Genomic DNA, 26,715 nt, shown 5'->3' with positions numbered 1-26,715 from the left:
GCTGGGGTAGGAGGACTCGCAGCTTCGGGGGTCTGGCTCCCGTGGGTGGGAGCGAGGTGATCTCTACTTCCTCCAAACCTATCAACCCACCTCGTGGTGTTTCCTGGACCTCCCGAGGATGGGGTAGAAGGTGGAATTCCTTGGATGTTTTATGAGCGGGGAAACCATAATGAAAGGGTGGGTACAGGGACGAGGCGGGAAGGAATCTGCCTTCTCCAGGACTGCTTTCACTTGGCCTGGAAGGGTCTCATTTTCTCCCCCAAGGCAGCAAGAAAGTGCCAGGAGTCACCCCCCAACCCCTTCCCCAACCTGGAATGCGGCTTCTTTAACCCTCTCACTCCCTCTGGGCCAAAGCAGTCTCCTTCCTCCCTCCTGTGGGCGTAGTTAATGCATGCACTCAGGCATCCACGAATTATTAATTCCCTCACTCACCCACTTTAGGTAGAGGAGCACTCATTCACGAATTCACGCACTCACCCCTTCTTGCAGGCATTCATTCATTCATTCACTCAGGCCTGCACACGGGAGCTCATTCATTCACTCAGGCATGCACACGGGAGCTCATTCATTCATTCACTCAGGCACGCACACGGGAGCTCATTCATTCATTCACTCAGGCCCGCACACGGGAGCTCATTCATTCACTCACTCAGGCACGCACACGGGAGCTCATTCATTCACTCACCCAGGCACGCACACGGGAGCTCATTCATTCATTCACTCAGGCATGCACACGGGAACTCATTCATTCATTCACTCAGGCATGCACACGGGAGCTCATTCATTCATTCACTCAGGCATGCACACGGGAGCTCATTCATTCACTCAGGCATACATGCAGGAGGTCATTCATTCACTCAGGCCTGCATTCACTCATAAGTGTGTTCTCTCCTTCCTCTACTCGGTTCATCCGCCCACCTGTTACCCTTCTCTCCATCACTGACTCACATCGGTCCCTCCCTCTTGCGCCCACGCACCGTCCACGCCGCATCCACGCACTGTCCACGCCCCGCGCGCGCGCCTCCTCCGCTCCCCGCACGTTCCCTCCATACGATCACGTTTCCAGCGTGGCCTCTGCTCCGGGCCGCGCGCTGGCCTGGGGCCCGGCCCGTGAGGCCACGGCAAACATTGACTTTGGGGGCGGCGGGTTAAAGGTTAGAGGTTTTAGAGCCAGGACGCCCCAGACGCCTGGATTCCGCGGGGAGGGGGCCGAGGGAGCGGGGCGCCGAGGCCGGGCTGCCCGCCTCCAGGCTCTCCCTTCCCGGGGGCCCTCAGACGCCAGGATTAGGCGGGGCGCGCGGCTGGGGCGGGCGGTGCGGAGGACCCCCGCCCGGGGCGGAGCTGACCTTCCCGAGAGCCGCCCACCTCCGGGCCGCGCGCCGCCCCGCCTGCCCTGGGCCAGCAACTACGGGAACGCGGAGAAGGTGGGGGGGCGCCGCCGGCGATCGGGGGCCGGGGAGGGGGGCGCAGGCCTGCGCCAGGCCTGCCCCAGCGCACCACGTGGGGGTTGGCCTGGGCGCGGCGGAGACCTGACGCTCCCGGAGCTCGGAGGAGGAGCGGGCCGGGGGGTGTGGAAGGCTGGGGGGTGGAGGGGGGCGGAGGAAGCTTCCGGAGGCGTGGTGGCCGCCTGGGCGCTCGGGGGAACCTGGGAGCGGATTGGGGGCGCACTTGGGCTGCTGGAGCGCAGAGGCTCAGAGGGGCGGGGCGCACGGCTGGACGCGCGGTGAAAGGAGTGACCGGGGTAGGGGCGCAGCCAGGCCGCTGAAGTCTCGGGCGTGGATGGGGGGAGGGTAGGGAGGCGCCTGGAGCCAGTGCCGGGCGCGGCCTGGGGACCCTGAGGACACCCGGGGGCGCCCCAGCGGCGGCAGTGCCCGCGGCTGCCCCTGCGCGCGGCGGAGGCGTGGGCTGACTCGGGAGGGGCCGGGGCGTGGGGCGGTGCGGGTATCCGGAACGCCCAGCTGTCTCCGCAGGCCTCGAACTCGGAGCGGGTGGGGCCCCTGGAGACGCAGACGACGCCTCCGCTCGGCTCGGCGGCTGGAGCCCCGGACAGAGGCCACCCGCCGCGCCTGGGCGCCCTCGGCCGCGTGGTGCCCACCGCGCGCTGCGCCCACACCATGCCCGGTAAGCGGAGAAACCCTTCTCGCGGCCAGCCTCCGCGCTCTCCTAGCCCGGGTGAGATGGACTGCGCTGGGGCGGGGAGACCCCCACCTCCCCTCTTTGCCCGCACAAAGTGGTCCCCAAACTCCTCAGCGGCCACCGTGCGCCCCCGCGGTATCCCTCAGGCCCTCGCTTCCCCCCGGAGCTGGAGAGCTCGGTGTCCTTTGGTGCGACTGGCGAGACAGTGGGTCTCAGCGGCTGGGGGGGACTGAGGTTTAGTGTCCTCAAGGGACATTTGCGGCTGTTGTTCAGTGGCTCAGTCGTGTCTGACTCTTTGTGACCCCATGGACTGCAGCACGCCAAGCCTCCTTGTCCATCACCAACTCCCGGAGTTTGCTCAAACTCACCTCCGTTGAGTTGGTGATACCATCCAAGGGGCTCGTCCTGGGTCGGCCCCTTCTCCTCCTGCCCTCAAAAAAGATGGTCAAGGGCCACTGAGATTTGGTGATTTTCCTTCTGTGAAAGCTTAGCCCTTGGAGGTTGGGTGGACCATTTTCTTGGCAGGCGTGGAACTGTGTGAGAGGCTTACCGACGTGCAGAACCATGGGAAGTTCGTGGTCGTAAAACTCTGGGAAGACGGAGCGTCTTTGGTCCTCGCCAAGATCAGACCAGAGACAGAGTTGCTTATTCCCGTATAAAGATCCGGGGTTAAAAAAAAAAAAAAAAAAAAAAGATCCGGGGTTAATCCCCGCTTCAGGGCTGCAGGCTGGCGTTGGTGGGATGACTGTGGCAAGCCCTGACTCCCAAGGGCTTCAATTGTGTCCTCTGTCCTCTCTGCCTGCCCTCGGGTTTGGCGGGGACATCTGATTGGGACAGTGGACCTCAGAGGCTTAGAAATGGGATGGTAGCATGTAACCTTCGCCCATGGGAAAGATGTCTGTCCTGTTCTGTTTTGTGTGTGTGTGTGTCTGTGGGGAAGAGGGCTGGTTTGGCCACCTCACCCCACTTGTGGGATTTTGCTTTCCCGACCACGGATGGAATCTGGGCCTCAGCAGTGAGAGCTTGGCATCCTAACTGGTTCTCTGCATACATGCAGTCTCCCTCGTGTCCGACTCTTTGCGACCCCGTGGACCATAGCCCGCCAGCCTCCTTTGTCCATGGGGATTCTCCAGGGAAGAATACCGGAGTGGGTTGCCATTCCCTTCTCCAGGGCATCTTCCCGAACCAGAGATCGAACCCCCGTCTCCTGCATTGGCAGGCGGATTCCTTACCACTGAGCTACCTGGGAAGCCACACCTAACCACTTGCCTGCCGGGGAAATCCCGCCCATTCCTGTTTTGTTTTGTTTTTTATCATGAAGACAATCTCTTCTTGCACTAAATCAGGCCTCGTCACTCATGAGAGCACTAAAAAAAAAAAAAAAATTCAGGTTGCTTTTTATTCAGAGGAGCAATTTGGTAATAAGTCACCAGGAGGCTTCCCAACTGTTTTCCACCTCCATGCCTTAGCGAGGCAAAGTTGTTTGGGCCGATTTCCTGCTGTACGCTACAAGGTTCTGTTGAGAGGAGAAGCAGAAATCCCGTCCGTGTGTTCCAGGGAGCAGTTCGGAGCTCTCGAGACTGAAAGAAAAAAAACCAAAAACACGCCTTTTCTGGAAGCCGGCGAGGGTCTGTATAAATGGTAGCATTCAGGAGGGACGTGCGGACACATGGCCGTCGGGCCCGGCAGTGTGCCGGAGAGACCCCACTGGGGATTCCGCGCTCGGCTGGTAACAGAACGCGCCTTTGAGTGAACGAGGGGGGGCCCCCGAGGAAGCCAGGGCTGTTATTCTGGGGCAGCGGCTGTCAGGTGGGTGGGGGAGAAGGAGGCAAGGAATCGAAGTAAACATTTCTTCCCGGCCCCTCATAAAACCGACAGCTGCCGCCGTCTGCAGGGTGAAGTCGACTTCGGGAGATTTTTTTTTTTCTTGTTCAACGTGGGGTTGGAGGACAGCCTCCAGTCCTGTTTGTGTTCCATGCCAGACGTCCCCACCCTAACACCCCGTCGAGAGGAAACTCGGCCTTTCAGTGTGGGTGTGTGCTCAGTGGTCAGTTGTGTCCGACTCTTTGTGACCCCCGTGGACTGTAGCCCGCCAGGCTCCTCCGTCCGTGGGGTTCTCCGGGCAAGAACCCTGGAGAGGGTCACCATGCCCTCCTCCAGGGGTCTTCCCCACCTAGGGATCGAACCTGCATCTCCTGCATTGGCAGGTGGGTGGCTAAGTGGTAAAGAATCCACCTACAATTCAAGAGATGCAGGAGAGATCTTCCCCACCCGGGGATCGAACCCACATCTCTTATGTCTCCAGCATTGGCAGGTGGGTTCTTTACCACCAGCACCACCTGGGAAGCCCTAATAAATAGATTGAGAGATAGATGTTATTAATATTAATAGATAATGATAGACAGACGATACGTAAGATGCATAGAGGATACATAAATACAGATGATAGGTAAGTAAATGATAAATAGATGGATAGGTAGATGATGTCAATATTAATCAATAATGATAGGTGACAGATAAAATGCATAGAGGATACGTACATATCAAGATAGATTAGTAAGCAGATAAAATAGATGGACAAAAAAGAAAGTGAAGTCGCTCAGTCGTGTCTGACTCTTTGCGACTCCATGGACTGTAGCCCGCCAGGCTCCTCCGTCCATGGGATTTTTCCAGGCAAGAATCCTGGAGTGGGTTGCCATTTCCTAGATGGATGTTATTAATGTTAATAGATAATGATAGACAGTTGGATGAATAGATAGACAGCCATCTCTGGGGCTGCAGACTTGAGTTCTGAGTTTTCCCTGTCGGTGATAACTCACAGCCGAGACGCCAGGAATCCTCAACTTCTCCTTAACCCAAGAAGAACCCCAGCCAGGGGTAGACAGGAGGCCCTTGGGCAGGTGGGCACTCACCCCAGCAGAATGCCAAGGTTAAGACGGGAAAACGGGCCCAGGAGGCTTGGGTCCTGCTGTTTTTTGCGGGGTGACCTTGTCTTTGGACACGGGGAGGGCGCGGCGGCCGCAGCCGAGCACCGTCTGGTCTTTGAGAACGGAGCTGTGTGTGTCCCAGCCCCAGACCAAACGCTGCGAATGTTAATTTCTGTCGCGAGCTCGGGAGCCAAGGCCCGGATCTCCTGATGCCCCCTTGGTTTCGTCCAGGCGGCCGGCTTGCCCTTGGGGACCTCAGAATCAGGCGGTTTTAAATTCCCCGTGAACGTCCACATCACACATTCTTCTCACTCGAACTGTCGTAAATCAGCTGTTCGAGTTTCTTTCCCCGCTGCGGGGACATGGGAAACAGGGCGTTTTTGGTGAATGAAACAGTCTTCCTTTCCCTTCTGAAGTCCGTCTCCTTGGCTTCGTACACCCTCGAGTTGAAGTCTTGCCAACGACTGGGGCGTGTGCGATTTAATTAATGGGTCTGGCCGTTTCCTTTCGAGAGCCTGGTTCTTTTGGCAAGTTGGGCGGGAATCCTCGTGGTAACTCAGATCAATCCGACCGTTGTTTCTACCTTTGGCTTTGTGTTCAAAGCCCAAAAGTTTTGGGTGACTTTTTGAGACTTGAATGGAGAATCAAATAAGCGGTCTGAGCTAGGCACATGCGCCGTGCTGGAGCAAAAGGAAATTTTATTTTTTCAACTGAAGGATAGTTGATTTACAGTGTCGTGTGGTTTTCAGCAAAGTTATAAATACACATGAAAACTGAAAATTCCTATTGGGCTTTCCTGGTGGTGCTAGTGGTAAAGGATCTGCCTGCCAGTGCCGGAGACCTGGGTTCGATCCCTGAGTGGGGAAGATCCCCTGAAGGAGGAAATGGCAACCCACTCCAGCATCCTTGCCTGGAGAATCCCCTGGACAAAGGAGCCTGGTGGCCTACAGTCCATGGGGTTGCAAAAGAGGCAGACATGACTGAGCATATATTCCTGTATATATCGTGTATATATCTATATATACTTGGTTATATATGTCTTTATACATATATATGTATATATTCATATTTTTTAATTTATATATATATTTTTTATTTTGGAGATAGGGGCATGGCATGTGAGATCTTAGTTCCCAGACCAGGGATTGAACCCATGCCCCCTGCAAAGCGAAGAACATAGTCTTAACTGCTAGACCGCTGGGGAAGTCCCTACGTATTCTTTTTCTTTTTATTCTTTTCCATTCTAGGTTATTACAAGATATAGAGCTCTCTGCGCTGTACAGTATGTCCTTGTTGTTTATTTATTTTATATACAGTGTCTGTTTGTATATAAACAGAGTATATGATTAAAATTTCCTGGTGTATATAAGCAGATACTGTATATAAACTTCCATCTGTTCATCAGCACCAGGAAATTTTAATCGTACTCTGCTTGACTTTGTGTCATATTTAGCGTTTCCTGTTATGTTTCCTGCATGCATGTGGGTTTTTTTTTTTTCTTTTGATTTTTCGGTTTTTTTGAAGAAGAATTTTTTTTTTTAATTTTTCAATGAAAGAATGCACGTGAAATGTCCCTGAAGCATATTTTAGAATATGCACGCGTGCGTGCTGAGTCGCCTCAGTCGTGTCTGACTCTTCACGACCCTGTGGACCGTATGTAGCCCGCCAGGCTCCTCTCTCCATGGGATTCTCCAGGCAAGAAGACTGGGGTGGGTGGCCATGCCCTCCTCCAGGGGATCTTCCCCACCCAGGGGTCGAACCTGCGTCTCTCACGTCTCCTGAATGGGCAGGCAGGTTCTTCACCACTAGCGCCACCTGCGAAACACTTGTCCAGTCCACGTCGTGAAGCCTGAGAGAGTCAGAGGTGACGCTCAGCCCCACCGCTGACCCCTGAGACCAGGCGGGAACGTAACCCGGTTGTCTTTGTCCACGTCCACAGTGTCTGACCAGGCATTTGTGACGCTGGCCACCAATGACGTCTACTGCCAGGGGGCCTTGGTGCTGGGGCAGTCACTCCGGGACCACAGGGCCACCAGGAGGCTGGTGGTGCTGGTCACGCCTCAGGTGTCCAACCTGCTCAGGTAAGACTCAACACACACACCTGATTCTTCTGACCGTAGAGGCTGGAGGAGGTTCTAGGCCGTGGGCCGTGAGCTTGGACCGGCAAGCACATGGGGGGCCTTGGACACTTGCAGAGGGGCTCGCGGTTGTTATTAGAGGCAGGGGCTCTGCCTGGTGCACGGCCGACTTCAGAATTCTTACACGCAATGCCACTTGTGTGTAGACTTCCTTGCCTCAAATACGGGAATCAACGGCATTGATTTGGAGTTGGGGGGAACGGGGGACTCTGAGAAGCAGCCGCCCTACTAATCTACTGCATGCACACTCCTGAAGTCGTGTGAAAATCTCTGCCACGCCCTGGACTGTAGCCCACCGGGCTCCTCTGTCCATGGGATTCTCCAGGCAAGAACACTGGAGTGGGTTGCCATTTCCTTCTCCAGGGGGTCTTCCCAGCCTTGGGACTGAACTGGTGTCTTCTGCATAGGCAGGAGGGTTCTTACCATTGAGACACCTGGGAAGCCCACATCCTGAGCTAAGTTAAAGCATTTTTGTTTTTCTTACATTTTTATTGAAATATAGCTGATAGACGGAGGCAAAATCTGACAGACTGGGGCGGGGGACGTTCCTGAGGTATTACGTGACAGAAAGATGAACATTGGAAGGTAAAATCTGATAGAAACTAAGGGGTTCTGAGGCAAATTCTGACAGACACTGAGGGGTTCTGACATAAAATCTGACAGAAGCTAGGGCGTTCTGAGGTAAAATCTGACACACAAGGAGGTTCTGAGGTAAAATCTGACAGGACATAGCTAGTTCAGGGGTAAAATCTTACAGAAAGATGAACCTTCTGGGGTGAGATCTGACAGAAAGATGAACGTTAGAAGGTAAAATCTGACAGAAGCTAGAGGTCCCTGTGGTAAAATTTGACATAAACTAGGGGGTTCTGAGGCAAAAACCTGACAGACAATAGGAGGATCTGAGATAAAATCTGACAGAAGGAGTTTCTGAGATAAAATCTGGCAGGAAGAAGGACCTTCTGAGGTAAAATTTGACAGAAAGACAGTCTTTCTGAGGTAAAATGCTTGCAGAAAAAAATTCTTCTCTTTTTCCCCCAACTTTCCTGGTTGGCATTAGTTGTAAAGAACCTGCTTGCCATTGGAGGAGACAGAAGAGATGTAGGTTCGATCCCTGGGTTTGGAAGATCCCCTGGAGGAGGAAATGGCAACCCACTTCAGCATTCTTGCCTGGAGAATCCCATGGACAGAGGAGCCTGGTGGGCTGCAGTCCATGGGGTTGTAAAGAGATGGACACGACTGAGCACATACATCTGTACAAGGGCTTTTTAGCCCTCCAGAACCTTTTAGAGAAAAACACTTCAGCATATCCTCCAACAAAATGAAATGTGAGCAAAAAGGGACAGAATATCTTGTGTTAAATGGTTTCCTGGTCCCCTAGAATTTGGCCTATCTTCTTCCAGGGTTATCCTCTCAAGGGTGTTTGATGAGGTCACTGAGGTGAACCTAATAGACAGCGCGGACTACATTCACCTGGCCTTTCTGAAGAGACCTGACCTCGGAATCACCCTCACCAAGCTTCACTGCTGGACACTCACCCATTACAGCAAATGCGTCTTCCTGGACGCAGACACGCTGGTGAGTATGGGGGAGGGGGAGGTCCAGACCTTCTGCTTGATGAGGAGCCGCCCACTCAGAGATCATGCCCCTCCCTCCTTTAGCAGGCTGCTAGCCCCTGCTAGTGGATCTCTACCAGGTAATGTCCATCTCACCCACCAACATCATTTAGTCAGTCAGCATCGGGTAGAAGACACCCATGAGTGTTGCTGAGAACACTGGGTTACTTGAAGGCCTGTTCCTTCCCTAGGATGAATTATTCATTATGTCATCTACACAAAATAAAATATTGGGAGAATATTCTTCTTTGATTGTACCCTGAATTATATAGCCCTGGTGGGACTGGAAACCTGGCTTCTTAAGCTATAGCATCCCCACTGTGGTCATTCGGGGTAGTGACCCTCGGTGTAGGAGCCCAGGCCAGGTACTTTCAGAAACAGCCATTGGAATGTCGAAATGTGAAATGAGGTTGGAGTGTTGGAGACCCGTTCTGGGTTGTCTTGGTTGTGCAAAAGCGGTGTAGGAAGGTGGAGGGGTGGAGAGGAAAATCAGAACAGAGAAACAATCACAGTAATATTTTTTCTACCCAAACAGAGCACAGTTTATAAAGCCAATAGTTGTGTCGGAGAGGAGTGCTGTTAGTGGTCAAGCTCTCCGAGGCAGGGGATGATATCATATTGACTTGCGAACCTCCATGCTTGTGGGTTTCCAGTCTCGTAGGTCACATTTGCTAGGTGGAAGAGAATAAATACAGTTAAGAGCATATCATCAATATATTGGGGCTTCCCTGGTGACTCAGACGGTAAAGAATATTTCTGCAATGCAGGCGACCCAGGTTCGATCCCTGGGTTGGGGAAATCTCCTGCAGAAGAGAAATGGCAACCCACTCCAGTGTTCTTGCCTGGAGAATCCCAGGGATAGAGGAGCCTGGTGGGCTGCAGTCCATGGGGGCTTCAAGAGTTGGACACAACTTAGTGACTAAGCAACCACAAGCTTGCAGGCAAATTCCCTTTTGTGGTAAACTTGTCCTGGTCAGGATGTTTCCTGGGAGCTAAACAAAGGAATTTTAGTTTAACGCTCATTCCATTGGAAGCAGGGTTCCTGGAGACAGAGATGGACCATCGTGTATGATTTAAGCTTATGTGCAGAACCCCTTGAGTGATACTTGTGCTCAGTCGTGTCCGACTCTTTGTGACCCCATGGACTGCAGCCCACCGGGCTCCTCTGTCCATGGGATTCTCCAGGTAAGAACACTGGAGTGGGTCACCATTCCCTTCTCCAGGGGATCTTCCCAACCCAGGGGATCGAACCCATGTCTCTTCCGTCTCCTGCATTGTCAGGTCAGTTCTTTACCCCTGAGCCACCTGGGAAGCCATGTGCTTCATCTCTTTAGTGATGAGCTTGTAGCAGAAGCAGCTGAGTATAGAAGTTCAAGTCACAGGCACAGATTCAATATGGAGTCAGACTGGTTCTCTCCCCTCACGTCACACGGGTCCCCCACGCTCTGGTTCCCCAGGTGCTGTCCAACATTGATGAGCTGTTCGACAGGAGGGAGTTTTCTGCGGCCCCGGATCCCGGATGGCCAGATTGCTTCAACAGTGGGGTATTTGTCTTCCAACCCTCGCTGGAGACGCACAGCCTCTTGCTACAGCACGCCACCGACCACGGCAGCTTTGACGGTACGCTGAGGGGCAGCTGGACGTTTTTGGACCAGAGTGGGGCTGTGGCCATCCCTTTGCCCCACCAGCACTTCCTCCTCGCCACCTCGTACCTGTGAATAGCAAGTTAAAGATGGGGATTGAGGGACTTCCGTGGTGGTCTGGTGGCTAAGACTCCGAGCTCCCAATGCAGGGGGTGAAAACTACACCATTCATTATTAACTTCTTTGGCTGTGTTGTAACTCTCTAGGGGCAGACCAAGGCTTGCTGAACAGTTTCTTCAGTAACTGGTCCACCGCCGACATCCAGAAGCACTTGCCTTTCATCTATAACTTAAGCAGCAACACCACGTACACCTACAGTCCTGCTTTCAAACAGTGAGTGTTATAAATAGTTATAGTTTACGAAAATATATGAAAGATGTGTCCCTTTTTACACATTTTAAAAATAATAGGGTGATAGTTTCAGTTAGATTTTCTGAGAAATTATGAAGGATATAGATATAACTACAAATTCTTTGAAAATGTAGTTATATAGAGTATATATATATTTTTTTATTATTTTATTTTTTTATTGGAGGATAATTGCTTTCAGATTTTTGTTGTTTTCTGTCAAACCTCAACATGAATTATGAGTATGAGGGCTTCCCTGGTGACTCACACGGTAAAGCATCTGCCTGCCAATGCAGGAGATGCAGCTTTGACCCCTGGGTCAGGAAGATGCCCTGGAGAAGGGAATGGCAACCCACTGTAGTCTCCTTGCCTGGAGAATCCCATGGACAGAGGAGCCTGGCGGGCTACAGTCCCTGGGGTCGTAAAGCGTTAGACACGACTGAGCCACTGAACAACGAGGGATAGAACCCACACTTCCTGCGTTAGAAAGCAAAATCTTAACCTCTGGACCATCCTAACTCCTGGAAAGTCCCAGAGTGGGCACAGTGGGCCATGCAGAACATAAACCTCTGGGGAGAATACGGTATCAAAATTTCGCAAGGAAGCAATGAATTAAGAAAAAAACGTTTTCAAAGCTGTGAGGTTGGTGTGAGTGGTGATGATGATGAAAAGAGAAAAGTCGAAAGGCGAAAATTTTCCATCTTGCCCAAGAAGCCAGTTTTCTCGTCTGCAGCTTTCATTCTCTCCTATAAAATCTTTTTTTTTTTTAATCTGTCGTTGTTTTGGGGGGAAGATGACTTGGGCTACGAAAACTGCCCAGCTTTCTAAGCCTCCTGATTTATTCTTTCTGTTGTGGGAGCACCGCAGTGGGTCCTCATGATGTTTCTCGGTCTACAGAAATATGAGAGACTGCCAGTGTGGACTGACTATAAACAATTATTTTTTTTTTAATGCAAGTCTAGTGGCCGTCACGGTAGGATCGTCCCTGAGCTGTTGAGGTGCGTGTTTGCATCTCGCTGTCTGTGACGAGTCCTGTGGTGGTCACTGGCTTTCGTTCTCTTTTATCTACTGATTTTTGTCTGTGCTCGGTCTTCCTTGCTGCCTTGCAGGCTTTCTCCAGTGGGGTGATGGGCTTCTTACTGTGATGGTTTCTGTCGTTCTAGAGCACCGGCTCTACAGTTGCTGATCACGGGCTTCGTCGCTCTGAGGCATGTGGGATCTTCCGGGACCAGGGATCAAACCCGGGTCCCCTGTGCTGAGAGGCACATTCTTAACCCAGGGGGCTCCGTCCCTGGCTTTCTGCACGTGGTCACTGCTCGCAAGAGGATAGTGAGATGGTTCTTTTTTTGTGTGTGTCTCCTCCTCAGATTTGGCTCCAGTGCGAAGGTGGTCCACTTTCTGGGGTCCTCGAAGCCTTGGAACTACAAGTACAACCCCCAGACGGGCTCCGTTTTGGAGGAGGGCTCCGGGCTGGCCGACCAGCATCAGACGTCCTTCCTTAACCAGTGGTGGGGAATTTACCACCGTAGCATCTTGCCCCTTTGTGAAAATATATGGAACAAGGACCCCCAGGAGTCCCCGGGTCACACGGTAAGCATCCTGAAACCCCGGAGATGAAACTGGGAATTAAAAAGGGAGAAAAACTGGGATCAATTCTCTGTGATCCACACTTGGGCATTTTCTTCAAAGGCAGACTCCCCCACGTTCTTTTGATGAATCTCTTATCGTTTTTAATTTTTTTCTTTAAAGACAGATATAGGACGTGTGTGAGTCGCTCAGTCGTGTCTGACTCTTTGCGACCCCATGCACTGGCGCCCACCAGGCTCCTCTGTCCATGGGATTTTCCAGGCAAGGATACTGTAGCGGGTTGCCATTGCCTTCTCCAAGATTCCGGATATTATAAGCAATTACCAAGTTACATTAAAAAAAAAAATCTGTCAATGTTTCAGAGGCGGATTTTCTACATAATTTTTTGCTTTTTATAGTAAACTACACCTTTATTTCCAAGAAAGCCACTTTCAAAGTGGTACTTGAAGGATATTGTATTTTTAACTTATTGGCCACTTTTGTACCGATCAAGTCCATTAAAAATTTGACAATCGTAAATGCATTTTTGTTTTAATATCCAAATACTTATTTTCTTATTTTAACTATGATCCTTTTTCTGGGACGAAGAAGTTGGACTTCAAATTATAACATAGTTTTACGACCTCACAAATAGTTTTCAGTTAAACTAGGGTGTTGGCTCTTTGACCGTTCTCCATTCCAATAAAGTAAATTACATCCACCCCCCAAAAAAAATCAAGTGGTAAAAAATCAAGTCAGTAAAAATCAAGTGCATAATATAATTGTATCAAATCAACATGTATATACCCAAAACTTACACAACATTATATATCAATTATATCTCAAGAAAATTTGGGAAAAAAGAAACAAAGCAAAAAAAATAAAAACCTTTCCCTTTAGAAGAGAAAAAAAAGTCTGTCAGGGGCTATGGTAATGGAAGAAATAAGATTTTTTTAAAGTTCAATTTTAAAAAATATTTATTTATTTGGCTGTACCAGATCTTAGTTGCGGCACGTGGTAACTAGTTTTTGACCAGAATCGAACCCGAGTCGCTGCTCATGGGAAGCCCACAGTCTTAGCCACTGCACTGCCGGGGAAGTTCAGGAATAACTCAACGTTTATGCTGCTGCTGCTGCTAAGTCGCTTCAGTCATGCCCGACTCTGTGCGACCCCATAGACGGCAGCCCACCAGGTTCCCCCGTCCCTGGGATTCTCCAGGCAAGAACACTGGAGTGGGTTGCCATTTCCTTCTCCAGTGCATGAAAGTGAAAAGTGAAAGTGAAGTCGCTCAGTCGTGTCTGACTCTTATCGACCCCATGGACTGCAGCCTACCAGGTTCCTCTGTCCATGGGATTTTCCAGGCAAGAGTACTGGAGTGGGGTGCCATTGCCTTCTCCGACATTTATAGACATGTTTATTTAAAAGTGAGGGAATTAGAAGACATTAAACAATGTTGACACACACCAGAAAGGAATTAGACAAGGAAAGATGCGTTATTTCACCGCAAGAGCATAGTTGGAAGTTAAGGACCTGCCAAAGCTTTAGATCTTGTACTTCTTTTCATCCGTATGCATGTCCTGTATTTCATGTAGGAAGATGCTAAAAGAGGCAGGCAATTTTTTGGGGGGGGGGATGCAAAATCGTGAATGTTTCACAAGCAGAACTGAGGCTGTGCTTTACCGAACCGACGCAGAAGTAATTATTTAAATTAGCCGGTTCATCAGGGAAAGAGCCACTCATTGACTAAATGTCTGGAAATGACTGATTACACATGTTGTTGGAGCAGGCGTTTTCCACTTTCTGTCCTTGATTGAAGAGGCCGTGGAAGGCGGTGTCTGAAGAGGGTTTTTCAAGTTCTGGATGGGCACCCGTTTGATTTTTGTTAAAACTATAACACTGCACCCTCTCCGTACTGGAGTTTCTGCAGTGAATTTCAACAGGCAGGCAAAAGACCTTTTAAGGTACGTACATTTCCAGGAAATTTCATTTCTTGGTCTGTTTTTAACGGGCACATTTACTGGTACAGTGGAGTCCAGTGTCTGAAAATACATGCATTGGGACCTTGAAAAGGATTCACTTTTTAGTGTTTTTACGATGGTTTTGGTTTGGTGGAGCTGGGTGCTACTTTGCCATCAGAACCAAAACTTTGTTGAGACTTCTCTAGGGGTCCAGTGGTTAAGACTTCACCTACTAATGCAGAGGGCAAGGGTTCCATCCCTGGTCGGGGAACTAAGACTCCCCATGGCGTGCATTGTCGCCGAAAGATTGAGGAGAAGAAGAAAAAAAAAATTTCTCTGACCATTGGAGACGATCAAATAGGAGTTTACTCAGATTCCTGTCGCTGATAGCAAGTTGCTGTTCCTTTCTGCCAAGCAGTCTGCTTACGCTGTCTTTTTCTTTTTTATGGAGTCGCTCAGTCGTGTCTGACTCTTTGCAACCCCATGGACTGTAGCCCACTAGGCTCCTCTGTCCATGGGATTCTCCAGGCCAGAACACTGGAGTGGGTTGCCATGCCGTCCTCCAGGGGATCTTCCTGACCCAGGGATGGAACCCGTGTCTCCTGCATTGCAGGCCAGTTCTTTACTGCTGATCCCACTGCTCGGTACTGGGGTGTATATGAAGAAAGATAAAGCAGATTCAGGTGGCTCTAAGAGAGGAAACGTTGAGAGCCATGTAGGGAGCCTGTTGCCGTGGGGTCCTTCTTACCTGGAGCAGTAATGTGAACGTGGATGTTAGTGACATTTGCAGAGAGGTCAGGAGTCCCTTGGACAGCAAGGAGATCCAGCCAGTCCATCCTAAAGGAAATCAGTCCTGAATATTCATTGGAAGGACTGATGCTGAAGCTGAAGCTCCAGTCCTTTGGCCACCTGATGCAAAGAGCCAACTGACTGGAAAAGACCCTGAGGCTGGGAAAGATTGAAGGCAGGAGGAGAAGGGGACGACAGGGGATGAGATGGTTGGACGGCATCACCGACTCGATGGACATGGGTTTGAGCAAGCTCCGGGAGATGGTGATGGACAGGGAGGCCTGGCGTGCTGCGGTCCATGGGGTCGCAGAGAGTGGGACAAGACTGAGCAACAACGGGCAGCTTTGCTAAGTGTGAACGTTTTCGCGCAGGCTCGCCTCGGAGGCGTTGGGGTGCCGAGTTCCGGGGCGGCGGCCACGGCGGAGGGGTCGTGTGCGAATCCAGCAGAGGGGCCCAGGCAGGCTCGCTCTGCTGATGGCTCGGAGAGGCCCGTGGGGGTGGAGGAAACCCCCCCTACTCTGGCAGCGTGCCCTTCGGAAGAGGTCAGTATGTTTGCTCTGCAAACGTTTCTCTCCTACACTTTAATATGGGATCAGGGATGCAACTTCCAGGCATTAGTAATTTTTGAGCTGTGAATTCACAGCCACCCAAACAAATTGAAAAGAAAGAAAAAAAGACCCAGGTTTGGACCGTGGGGGTGGCTGGGAAGTGAGCTTATTCCTAATTTTTTTTTTCATTCCTTCTGCTGTACCCTGAAGTTTTACCATCACCTGCCTCTGGCACCAGGAAATGGCTTATGTGGGTTAAGCAGAAAGCATCCGCCTTCCAGGAGTGTGAACAGTCTGTGGATTAAGCTCTTAGGTTCCTGTAGACCCTCCTCCTTGCTCTGCCAGGAGGAGCCTCACCTGCAATGGGAATTAAAAAAAAAACTGAAGTATACTCCATTTACCACATGGTGTTAAGTCTCACATGTCCAGCAGAGTGCTTCAGTTTTTTTTTTTTTGCAGATTGTTTTCCATGATAGGCTATATTACAAGATACTGAATATAATGCCCTTTGCCATACAGTAGGTCCTTCTCGTCCGGATTTCTGAGAAGACTCGGCATTCGGGTTAAATGTTTGACAGTCAGACTCCAGGGGGAATCTCTCAGAAATAAATTAATTAACAGAAATAATTCTATAAATTATTATATAATTTAAACAATAAGTATACATTTATTAATATAAATATATCATACTGATACATTAACATAAATACAAATATAATTTTTATATTTATACATAAAATATAAGTTAATATAAACATATTGATATATTAATATAGATAAACATAAATAAACATAATTATATTAGAATTTAATATAATATTAATCTATATTAATATGATTAATAAATCTATACAAATACAATTTATATAAATAATATGGTATAATTGATTAATACAATTGATCAATTAATATATTAATTATAAGATATATTAATATATCAATAGTATATCAATATAAACCAAATTACTTATATATAAATATATTATATTAATACATTAATATAAATAAACATACATAAATAAAATTAATAAAATAATAAAATATAAAAAAACCTTTCCAACTGCAATGGTTAGTTTTATGACTCAAATTGAGCAGAGTAACGGATGGGCAGATAGCTGGTGAAACATTACTTCAGGGTGTGTTTCTGGAAGAGATTAGCATTTAAGGAAGTGTCTATCAGGACTTCCCTGATGGTCTAGTGGTTAGGACTTCATGCTTCCAGTGCAGGGGGCCCTGGGTTCAATTTCTGGTTGGGGAACTAAGATCCCACATGTTGTGAGGCGTGGCCAGAAAACACACACACACACACACGCGCGCGCGCGCGCGCGCAAGAAAGGAAGTCTGTACTGACTATTTTCCTATGGGCATGTGTGTCTAAAAATTGAGAAAGTCATGGCCCTTCTATACGTGAAAGTCACTTGGTCATGTCCAAAAGTAAACAAAATAAAAACGTTTAAAAAATAAACTTTGGGGGAAGAAGTGGGCAGAAGACCCAACTAAACATTTAGGTCCAAATAAGACATGAAAGTGAAAGTGAAAGCTGCTCAGTCGTGTCCGACTGTTTGCGACCCCACGGACGATACAGTCTATGGGATTCTCCAGGCCAGAATCCTGGAGTGGGTAGCCTTTCCCTTCTCCAGGGGGTCTTCCCAACCCAGGATCGAACCCAGGTCTCCAGCACTGCAGGCGGATTCTTTACCAGCTGAGCTATAAGGAAGGGGTCCTTTTTAGTGCCTGGGCATATGTTTCATTATTTTACACTCCAAGGTCATCTTTCTGGAGAAGGGAATAGCAACTCACTCCGGTATTCTTGCCTGGAGAATCCCATGGACAGAGGAGCCTGGCGGGCTACCGTCCATGGGGTCGCAAAGAGTGAGACACAACTTAGCGCCAAACAACACAGCAGACATCTTTGCCACTAATTATTCGGCGTTGCTGCCACCTACTGACCATCTAGTGAATGATCCACTCTGGCTTCCTTATTTGGGGAATTTGGATCTCAGTCCCCCCCAACCCTCCACCCCTCCCACCCACCCCCAAAAAAGAGACAGAGAGATTATTTTCATAAATCCTGTAAATACGGAAGAGACAGGTCTGGGATGCTTATTTCAAACAGCAGCCTTTGTATGTCCGACTCTCTGCAACCCCTATGGACCGTAGCCTGCCAGGCTCTGTCCATGGGATTCTCCAGGCAAGAATACTGGAGTGGGTTGCTGTGCCCTCCTCCAGGGCACCTTCCCGACCCAGGGATTGAACCCACGTGGCCTGCATTGCAGGTGGATTCTTTACAGTCTGAGCCACCAAGGAAGCCAAAGAATACTGGAGTGGGTGGCTGTGCCCTCCTCCAGGGGATCTTCCCCACCCAGGAATGGAAACCAGGTCTCCTGCAGCGGATGCATTCCTGGCAGATTCTTTACCGTTGAGCCCCCACGAAAGCCCCAGGCCCAGTCCACGCAGGTCAGCTTCTGGTCTGCGTCAGGTCCAGCCAAGGGGGAGAGAGTTCTGTTCTGCTCTATGAAGTCATCCAGTGACCCAGGATTCCTGCCAGTCCCCTGCTCCATCCCCTTCCAAGGAAGCCCTTGTCCGCAGCAGCTCCTTCAGAAACAATTCAGAAACAATTCGGCTTCCAGAGATGCCCGTGAGGCGTTAAGTTGTCTCCCGCCCGCTGGGATGGTTGTCCCCATGTGCCATCCCAGGAAGAGTCAAGAAGAGCCACTTGCATGGTTTTCTCTGGGGTTTTGTCTTGCTGTGGCATTCCAGCTGAAATCAGAAGAGGTCCTCACGGGACGCGACCTTCACCAGACCTGCGGGGACCTGGGGGAGGGAAAACTCTGCCACCAGACCACCCAGTCTGAGTCGGTGATGCCCTCCAACCATTTCATCCTCTGTCGTCCCCTTCTCCTCCCGCCTTCAACCTTTCCCAGCATCAGGGTCTTTTCCAATGAGTCGGCTCTTGGCATCAGGTGGCCAAAGGATTGGAGCTTCAGGGTCAGCAACAGTCCTTCCAATGAATATTCAGGACTGATTTCCTTTAGGATGGACCGGTTGGACCCTCCTTGACCTGCTTCTAGCCCAGCTGTATTTGCACCCGTGGAGGCAAACGAACACAGATGAGGCATTTTCAGTTACCTGCCTGAAGCATTGTCCTAACTTTGCTTTCACTTTTTTTTTTTTTTTTAGACGACAGGTTGGCAGGAAACAGAGACTTTTGCTGAAGCGCCACGTGAGCCGTTGCCAGCACCCTCTCCCCAGTCTGCAGACCTCACAGAGATGCAAACCAATTCGGTATAACTCACTTGTACTTCCCTTTTTTTTTTTTTTAAATGGCTGCGCCTTGCAACCCTGGGGATCTGAGCTCCCTCACCAGGGATCGAACCCACATCGCCTGCAGTGGCGGACTTGTTAAACAGCGTCTGTTTGTCTGTGTGCTTGTGTGTGTCGGCCGCCCAAGGAGACGCCCCATCTGTTTCTCCTCCATCTCGGGACATTTCTGCATGGCTTTTCCCCCTTATGTTGTTCATGAATCGCTTTACTTTCCAGGTGGATAAGACACCTGGGTTTTTGCCCGCCTAATTCCCCGTGTTTCTCTTCTATCTTGCTTTAGGAAGAAATAGAAAAGTGTTAGATGCTCAGTTGTGTCCCCGACTCTTTGCGACCCCATGGGCTGTAGCCCACCAGGCTCCTCTGTCCATGGGATTCTCCAGGCAAGAATACCAGAGTGGGTTGCCATTTCCTCCTCCTCCAGGGGATCTTCCGGACCCAGGGATTGAACCCGAGCCTTTTATGTTTCCTGCGGGTTGGTACGCAGATTCTTTACCACTAAGCAACCAGGGAAGCCCATACATACACATGTATCTATTCTTTTTCAGATTCTTTTGCCAGGTAGGTCATTACAGAGTACTTGGCAGAGTTCCCTGTGCTGGACAGCAGGTCCTTGTGGGTTCTCCATGTTAAATACAGCTGTGTGTCCAAGTCCATCCCAGACTCCCTGACTATCCCTTCCCCCATCCTTCCCCCTGGTGACCATAAGGTTATTACAGAGTATTGAGCAGAGTTCCCTGTGCTGGACAGCGGGTCCTTGTTGGTTATCTATTTTATATATAGTATAAATAGCGTATATATGTCAATCTCAATCTCTTTGAAAAGTTAACCCTTACCCGAAATGTCAGCATCTCGTTGTGCAAAAAGTAACAGAGGAAAGTTCAGAGTAGTAAATCACACCAGATGACTAAAAAAAAAATTTTTTTTCTTTATTCTTTTGACTGTGCTGTGCAGCTTGCGAGATTTTAGTTTCCCCATCAGAAATTGAGCCAGGGCCCTCGGCAGTGAAACTGAGGCGTTCCCACCAGTGGACCAGGGCTCAATGGGTAAAGAATCCGCCTGCAGTGCAGGAGACCTGGGTTCCATCCCTGGATCGGGAAGATCCCCTGGAGGAGGAAATGGCAACCCACTCCAGTCTTCTTGCCTGGAGAATCCCATGGACAGAGGAGCCTGGTGGGCTACAGTCCACGGGGTGGCAAAGAGTCGGACACAACTCAGTGAATAAACCAGCGCTATACCACCCACTGGACCACTGGGGCGGGGTGGTTGCCCTAAATGGCTTACTTTTTTTTTTTTTTTTTGCACAAACCATTTGTTTGATCCTAAGGAGAAAGAGTTCTCTGTCGTTCTGGTTCAGGCTGTGGTTGTGGGAAGGCCCCTGCAGACTAACGATGCAACGATTCTGTCTCTAGCGGCAGGCGGAGAAAGCGGGAGGTGCCCCACCCGAGGATGCCTTGGAACCGAGCCGGGAGACCCCTGCGGATGTCAGCAGGGACCCCAGTCCCCAGGACGCTCTGGAGGTGGTGTCCCTGTCCCAACTGTTCACCTTGCCCAGCTCCTGTGATGGACGCTGTGGGCTCTTGCAGCGGCCAGCTGTGTACACGCACGGGCCTTACTGCGATTTCAGCCTTGCTTGTTGAGATAAGAACCTTCTTTCTTCTCCCGCTGTCTCAGATTCACCTGGCTTCTCTCTGGCCTTTGCCCTTGGTGGTCGGTCCACCCGCTTTCCTGTCCTCAGCTCTGATCATCACGCCCCTTTTCTCTTGCAAAGCTGTTCTGCAGAATTTAATTGACCTGAAGGGGCTGGGCTGTGTTTTCTGTACCCTGAGCTTGGGAGGTGATGCACAGACGTAAAACCTGGGAAATTGGAGGAGCAGGGGATGATGTTTTGATCCTAATCGAGCGTGCACTGATTTCTTCTTGCAGAAGGAAATGAAAGATGCTTTCTTCCTAAGTCTACGTCTTACAGATGCTCTGGTCTTACAGTTCAGTCTCTGTGATGATGCATTTACGGAAGTTGATTGCTCATGTTTCTAACTGTGATGTAATAACACTTTTTATTGTCATTGTTGTTCAGTCGCTAGATCATGTCCATGTACTGCAGCACGCTAGGAGTTTCCTTGGGGTGACAGTAGTGAAGAACAGGGGTGTCCTTCACTGTCTCCCAGACTTTGCTCAAACCCATGTCATTCGAGTCGGTGATGCCATCCAACCATCTCATCCTCTGTCGTCCCCTTCTCCTCCTGCCTTCAATCTTTTCCAGCATCAGGCTCTTTTCCAGTGAGTCAGTTCTTCGCATCAGGTGGCCAAAGTATTGAACCTTCAGCTTCAGCATCAGTCATTCCAGTGAATATTCAGGGTTGCTGTTAGTCGGAGCAAATCTAGCTCAAGAGCTGACTGATGGGTGAAAGATTAAATTGGTATTGATGTTTTTTATTGTGCCTTTGTCTATGGAGGCCGCTGTAACAAAAAGAGGACAGTCTGGGTGGCTTCCGAATAACACGAAATGTTACTTCTCGCAGCTCTGGAGGTTGGGTGTCCCAAGTTTCAGGCACCAGCAGGTCTGGGGTCTGGTGAGAACCCCTCTTCCTGGCTCATAAGCATCTCCCTGTGGGCTTGTCTTTCCCCAGGTGGACCTGACCATCTCCGTCTCCCAGATCTCCATCGAAGAGAAGCTCAAGGTCCTGAGTCCCGAGGAGGAGCGGAGGAAGTGGGAGGAGGGACGGATGGATTACCTGGGGAAGGATGCCTTCGCCCGCATTCAGGAAAAGCTGGACCGTTTCCTGCAGTGACCGGGTCATTCTGATGAGCAGGCCTGGTCCATCAACATCTCAAAGCCCTTTCCGAGGAGGAGCTCTTCACCCGCGTGCCTCTGTTTACGGTCGATCAACCCGAGTGCCTTCTGTCCACCCCGTGGTCCACCCAAAACCCAGCTTGAAGCCCCGCATGACCCCATCTCCCCACGCTTTCCCGGGGAGGTCCTGTCTCCTTTATGCCTTTTCAGCAAATCACTGAGGATGGTGATTGCAGCCATGAAATTAAAAAACACTTGCTCCTTGGAAGAAAAGCTATGACCAACCTAGACAGTGAATTAAAAAGCAGAGACATCACTTTGCCCACAAAGGTCCGTCTAAGTCAAAGCTGTGGTTTTTCCAGTACTCATGTATGGATGTGAGAGTTGGACCATAAAGAAAGCTGAGCGCCAAATTGATGCTTTTGAACTGTGGTGCTGCAGAAGACTCTTGAGAGTCCCTTGGACTGCAAGGAGATCCAACCAGTCCATCCTAAAGGAGATCAGTCCTGGGTGTTCATTGGAAGGACTGATGTTGAAGCTGAAACTCCAATACTTTGGCCACTTGATGCAAAGAGTTGACTCACTGGAAAAGACCCTGATGCTGGGAAGGATTGAAGGCAGGAGGAGAAGGGGACGACAGAGGATGAGATGGTTGGATGGCATCACCGACTCGATGGACATGAGTTTGAACAAACTCTGGGAGATGGTGAAGGACAGGGAAGCCTGGCGCGTTGCAGTCCACGGGGTGGCAAAGAGTCGGACACAACTTAGCAACTGAACAGCAACAACAACAACAGCAAAAAGGAACATGAATATAGCCTTCTGGTCAACCCTGGGTCTCTGGACTTGAAGGAGCTCGGGATTTTCTCCTGGACAGATGAGACCATGTCCATCCTATGTAGGATTAGCTTGAAGCACTGCAGAGCTTCAAAGCGACAGCACTCAGAAAGGTACTGAGCTCCCTGAGAACCTTCCAGAATGACTAAGTCCTTTTCTCGAAGACGGGGTCAACGTTTGGATGTCTTGAGTGTGACTGTGGTGTGAATTTTGCCAACAGTGGCCGACAGACACCAAGGCTGTGCTTTCGCTTCTGCAGAAATACCCAGGGGGGACTTCAAAGTGTCTTGACATAGTCCCCGTGGGGACACGTCAGGAATATTCGGAAGGAGATTCTAGCTGGCTTGGGAGAGATGACCTCTTCCAAATTGGTTTACCTACTGGTGTAGGAGACGTCCCCGGTGGCGCTAGCTAATGCAGGAGACATGAGAGATATGGGTTTGATCCCGGGGTTGGGAAGATCCTCTGGAGAAGGAAATGGCTACCCACTCCAGTATTTTCTTTTTTTTCATTTTGAACTTTTTATTTTGTATTGGGATGTAGCCAATCAACGTTGTGATGGTTTCAGGTGGACGGCGAAGGGACTCAGCCATACGCGTGTCCATTCTCCCCCAAACTCCCCTCCCATTCCGGCTGCCACGTGACACTGAGCACGCAGGAATAAGCACCCAGGGTTTACGCCCAAGGGCGTCTGGGGGTCATGTGCTCATGACGACTGGATCTGGGGAGGCGGTTTCTTTGGAGGCGAATCCGTGTGAGGTCAAGGACACGGGACTGCCCTTCACTGGGTCTCACTACCTCACCTCACAGCACGCACTCACAGTCCTGGGCGAGCCACTGCAACTCAACTGTGTGGGGACAACCCGTTTTGTGACAGTGGACACTGTAATTCCACGAGGGAGCCTTACTTCAGAAGCATCCTAGTTCTGGGAATGAATGCCGTGTGTCAGACCCTCCCATGGGGTCGCTGTTTGTGGGCACCGCAAGGATAATTAAAGCCAGATATCAGTTGCTGTCCTAAGGAGAAGGAGATGCTGGCCACCACAAAGATAATCAAAGCCGGACATGGGTCGCTGTAATAAAGATGCAGGTTTTAAAAGTTTGAGTGGTTTGTTTATCACTTCCCCAGGTGGCTCAGTGGTAAAGAATCTGCAGGAGGTCTCAGGTTTGATCCCTGGCTCGGGAAGATCCCCTGGAGGAGGAAATGGTAACCCACTCCAGTGTTCTTGCCTGGAGAATCCCATGGACAGAGGAGCCTGGTGGGCTGCAGTCCATGGGGTCACAGAGAGTCGGACACGACTGAGTGGCTGAGCAGGTACAGTTGAAAATCATGACATGGGTTTGGAAGAAGGTTGAGACGACTTGGTTCAAATCCATGTGGGATCCGAGTGGACTTCTGGGGTTTGTCGTAGCCTTTGCTGTGAGACACGCACGCTATGGAGGGGCTTTTATTTTTTATCTGTGGGTGAATGATCCGGCGTCTTGGACCAGCCATCCAGCCATCTCATCCCCTTCTCCTCCCGTCTTCAATCTTTCCCAGCATCAGTATCTTTTCGAGTGAGTCAGCTCTTGCCATCAGGTAGCCAAAGTATTGCAGCTTCAGCTTCAGCATCAGTCCTTCCAATAAATATTCAGGGTTGATTTCCTTTAGGATGGACTGGGTGGGTCTCCCTGCAACCCAAGGGACTGGTATAGCAGATTCACTTTGCTGTACGGTAGAAACGAGCACAGCACTGTAAAGCAACTGAACACCAAAAATAGAATTTTTTTTTAACTTAAAAAAGACCACCTAGCAGTGGGCTGACCCAAGAATAATCTGCTAATGGTAGAGACAAAGGTGGGACTTGGCGTCATGTAGACACAGCGTGTGGGTGAGGACGGACGTTCAGAACACAGAACAAGGTGAACGAACGTAAAGCAGTGATCAAAGCTCATGACAGAGTATTACAGACTGAGGAGTTGCTGAGAGAGCAGATTTAAAACTTTCTCATCACCAAAAAAAGAAACGGTAGCTGCCACGATGGAGGTGTTAGCTGACGTTTGGTGGTGACCCTTTGGTGACATCCCATGGGATCCTCCAGGCAAGAGTACTGGAGCGGGTGGCCATGCCCTCCTCCAGGGGATCTTTCTGACCCAGGGCTCAAACCCACGTCTCCTGAATTGGCAGGCGGATTCCTTACCAGTAGCGCCACCCCGTTTATACATGTCTGAAATCTTTGTGTTGCAACCGTACATTTACACCATGGTACCTCTATAAATCTGGGGAAAGGAACCTCCCTGGTGGTCCATTGGTTAAGACGCCTCTCTTCCACTGCAGGGGGGCGTGGGTTCGATCCCTGGTTGGGGAACTAAGATTCCCCAATGTTGCAGGGCACAGCCAAAAAAATAAATAAAGCTAAGGGAAGAAAGAAAAAAAAAAGTCACACATCTTTTTCTCCAGTGGGTCCCTCACCACGGTTGAACTTGAACTCCAGTCTGCCACATGCATGCACAGATTTCTGGGTGGGGCTAGTTAATAACTCTGACAGCCTGTTGCTGCTTGTCATACCGAATAGTATTTCTGGAAGGCCACTCCTTGGTATCAACAAAGGCACACAAATATTTTCTCAGGCCGAGGCGTTTGTAGCAAATATTGAGAGACGTGCCCTTTTAGAGCAATTTCTCAAGGACATTTTTACCCTCCTCCGCGGCCTTTCAAGTTCTTGGAATGAGTCATGTACTAATGCATTCAAGAACTATTTTTTGATTATTTACTGTTCAAGGAACCAGGAGTCTCTGCAAGACGTTTGTAAAAATATAACCATGGCAGCTTGAGGGGGAAAAAACAGAAAAGAAAATGGTAGGAAAACAAGTTTTGAAGAAAGCCTGGTACTGCTTGGTTTTCAAAGCCTTGTATAAGCTGTCCTTAGGTAAGACGGAAGAGGAGAGCCGTGGACACAGAGGAGAAGCCACGTGGAGACGGAGGCGGAGACGGGAGGGAGGCGGCCACCCGCCCAGGGACGGCCGCCCGGAGCCCCCAGAAGCCGGAAGAGGCGGGAAGGACCCTCCCCTGGAGACTCTGCAGGGAGCCCAGCCCTGGGACCCCTTGACCTCAGACTTCTGGTCTCCAGTGCTGGGGGACGATGGATGTCTGTTGTTTTTTAAGTCCCCTTGGTTCGTGATCACTTGCTATAATCCGTCCAGGAAACTAATACAGCCACTCTCTGTAAGCTTGTCAGATCTTAGCTTTTCATCAAGACCATGTCCTCCTCCAGGAAACCTTTTATAGACTTTCCAGGTTTCAGTAGTGGTCAGAGACCAGTATAGAAAACTCCCAGTATTGCAGAGTAAGTGCGTGATGTCCCAATCATTTAATCTTTCAATACCCTGAGTGTGGGCATGTATTACTGATCTCATCAAGGCAGCAGTGGGCTTCCCCAGTGGGTCAGCGGTAAAGAATCCACCTTCAACGCAGGAGCCGCAGGAGACATGGGTTCGATCCCTGGGTCAGGAAGATCCCTCGGAGGAGGGCATGGCAACCCACTCCAGCACTCTTGCCTGGAGAATCCCCACGGACAGAGGAGTCTGGCGGGCCGCAGTCCACAGGGTCGCAAAGAGTCAGACACGACTGAAGTGACTTGACCACACACCCAAGGCAAGCGAGATCTTCATTCCCTGCCCAGAGATGGGCAACCTGCATGAGAACCAGGAATCCTAGCCAACACACCCGCAAGGGCTACGAGGCTAGAAGCTGTTTCTCGCTGGAACTTTGCCCCTAGTGAAAAATGCGTTTATCTCGGAGGCAGAAACTGTAAATGCAGGCATAAAATTTCTTATTGGAAACAACGTAACAAGTGAGGGAACACGTGGAGAAATGGTTCGTTTAGTGATGACAGAAGCAGGACAGAGATGCTCAAGGAGAGACAGAGGGTGTGGGTGGTCTCCCCTGCCCAGAGAGGAGGAGCCAGGTACAGAGTTCAGTTATTTATGTAAGGCGGTTCTGCTGGGTCTTTGTCTTCCTTCAGGCCAATTATCTGCTTTCTTTTCCCACACCTGACCAACCCCTGGGGTGTGCACACGCCCCCCTCAGGCAAGATGGATCTCGAAGTGAAGGCTTC

General features: G+C 50.1%; 2 protein-coding genes across 4 annotated transcripts in view; one reads left to right on the top strand and one right to left on the bottom strand.

The window, feature by feature from the left end:
* Nucleotides 1–1,637: 1,637 nt before the first annotated feature.
* Nucleotides 1,638–23,717, top strand: LOC145536408 (glycogenin-2-like). 3 transcript variants are annotated; one of them, XM_081565745.1, is made up of 11 exons: nt 1,638–1,741; nt 1,971–2,121; nt 7,003–7,144; nt 8,602–8,776; nt 10,272–10,434; nt 10,664–10,790; nt 12,173–12,395; nt 15,490–15,660; nt 18,847–18,951; nt 20,400–20,507; nt 21,618–23,717. In XM_081565745.1, the coding sequence occupies exons 2-11, from the start codon at nt 2,115–2,117 to the stop codon at nt 21,777–21,779; spliced, it is 1,383 nt and encodes a 460-aa protein (XP_081421871.1). In that variant the 5' UTR covers nt 1,638–1,741; nt 1,971–2,114; the 3' UTR covers nt 21,780–23,717. The 3 variants fall into 3 exon arrangements, with proteins under 3 accessions (XP_081421871.1, XP_081421872.1, XP_081421873.1); XM_081565746.1 differs by lacking the exon at nt 20,400–20,507; XM_081565747.1 differs by lacking the exons at nt 18,847–18,951; nt 20,400–20,507.
* The window catches only part of LOC145536406 (arylsulfatase D-like), a 19,526-nt gene continuing 15,925 nt past the window's right edge, over nt 23,115–26,715 (bottom strand). The window contains exon 11 of the mRNA XM_081565740.1: nt 23,115–26,272. Within this exon, the coding sequence (XP_081421866.1) occupies nt 26,216–26,272 (57 nt within the window). The 3' untranslated portion in view covers nt 23,115–26,215. The remainder of the gene's footprint in view (nt 26,273–26,715) is intronic.

This window comes from Giraffa tippelskirchi, chromosome X, assembly GCF_054371585.1.
Source record: "Giraffa tippelskirchi isolate mGirTip1 chromosome X, T2T-mGirTip1v1.2.pri, whole genome shotgun sequence".
NCBI classification, from domain to species: Eukaryota; Metazoa; Chordata; class Mammalia; order Artiodactyla; family Giraffidae; genus Giraffa; species Giraffa tippelskirchi.
The sequence above is the reverse complement of the archived record's forward strand: the minus strand, read 5'-3'. Positions and strand labels throughout refer to the sequence as shown.

Coding starts and splice junctions, on each gene's coding strand:
- LOC145536408 (XM_081565745.1), top strand. Junction 7,145..8,601: donor CAGGTGTCCAACCTGCTCAG/GTAAGACTCAAC, acceptor ATCTTCTTCCAG/GGTTATCCTCTCAAGGGTGT. Junction 10,791..12,172: donor TACAGTCCTGCTTTCAAACA/GTGAGTGTTATA, acceptor TCTCCTCCTCAG/ATTTGGCTCCAGTGCGAAGG.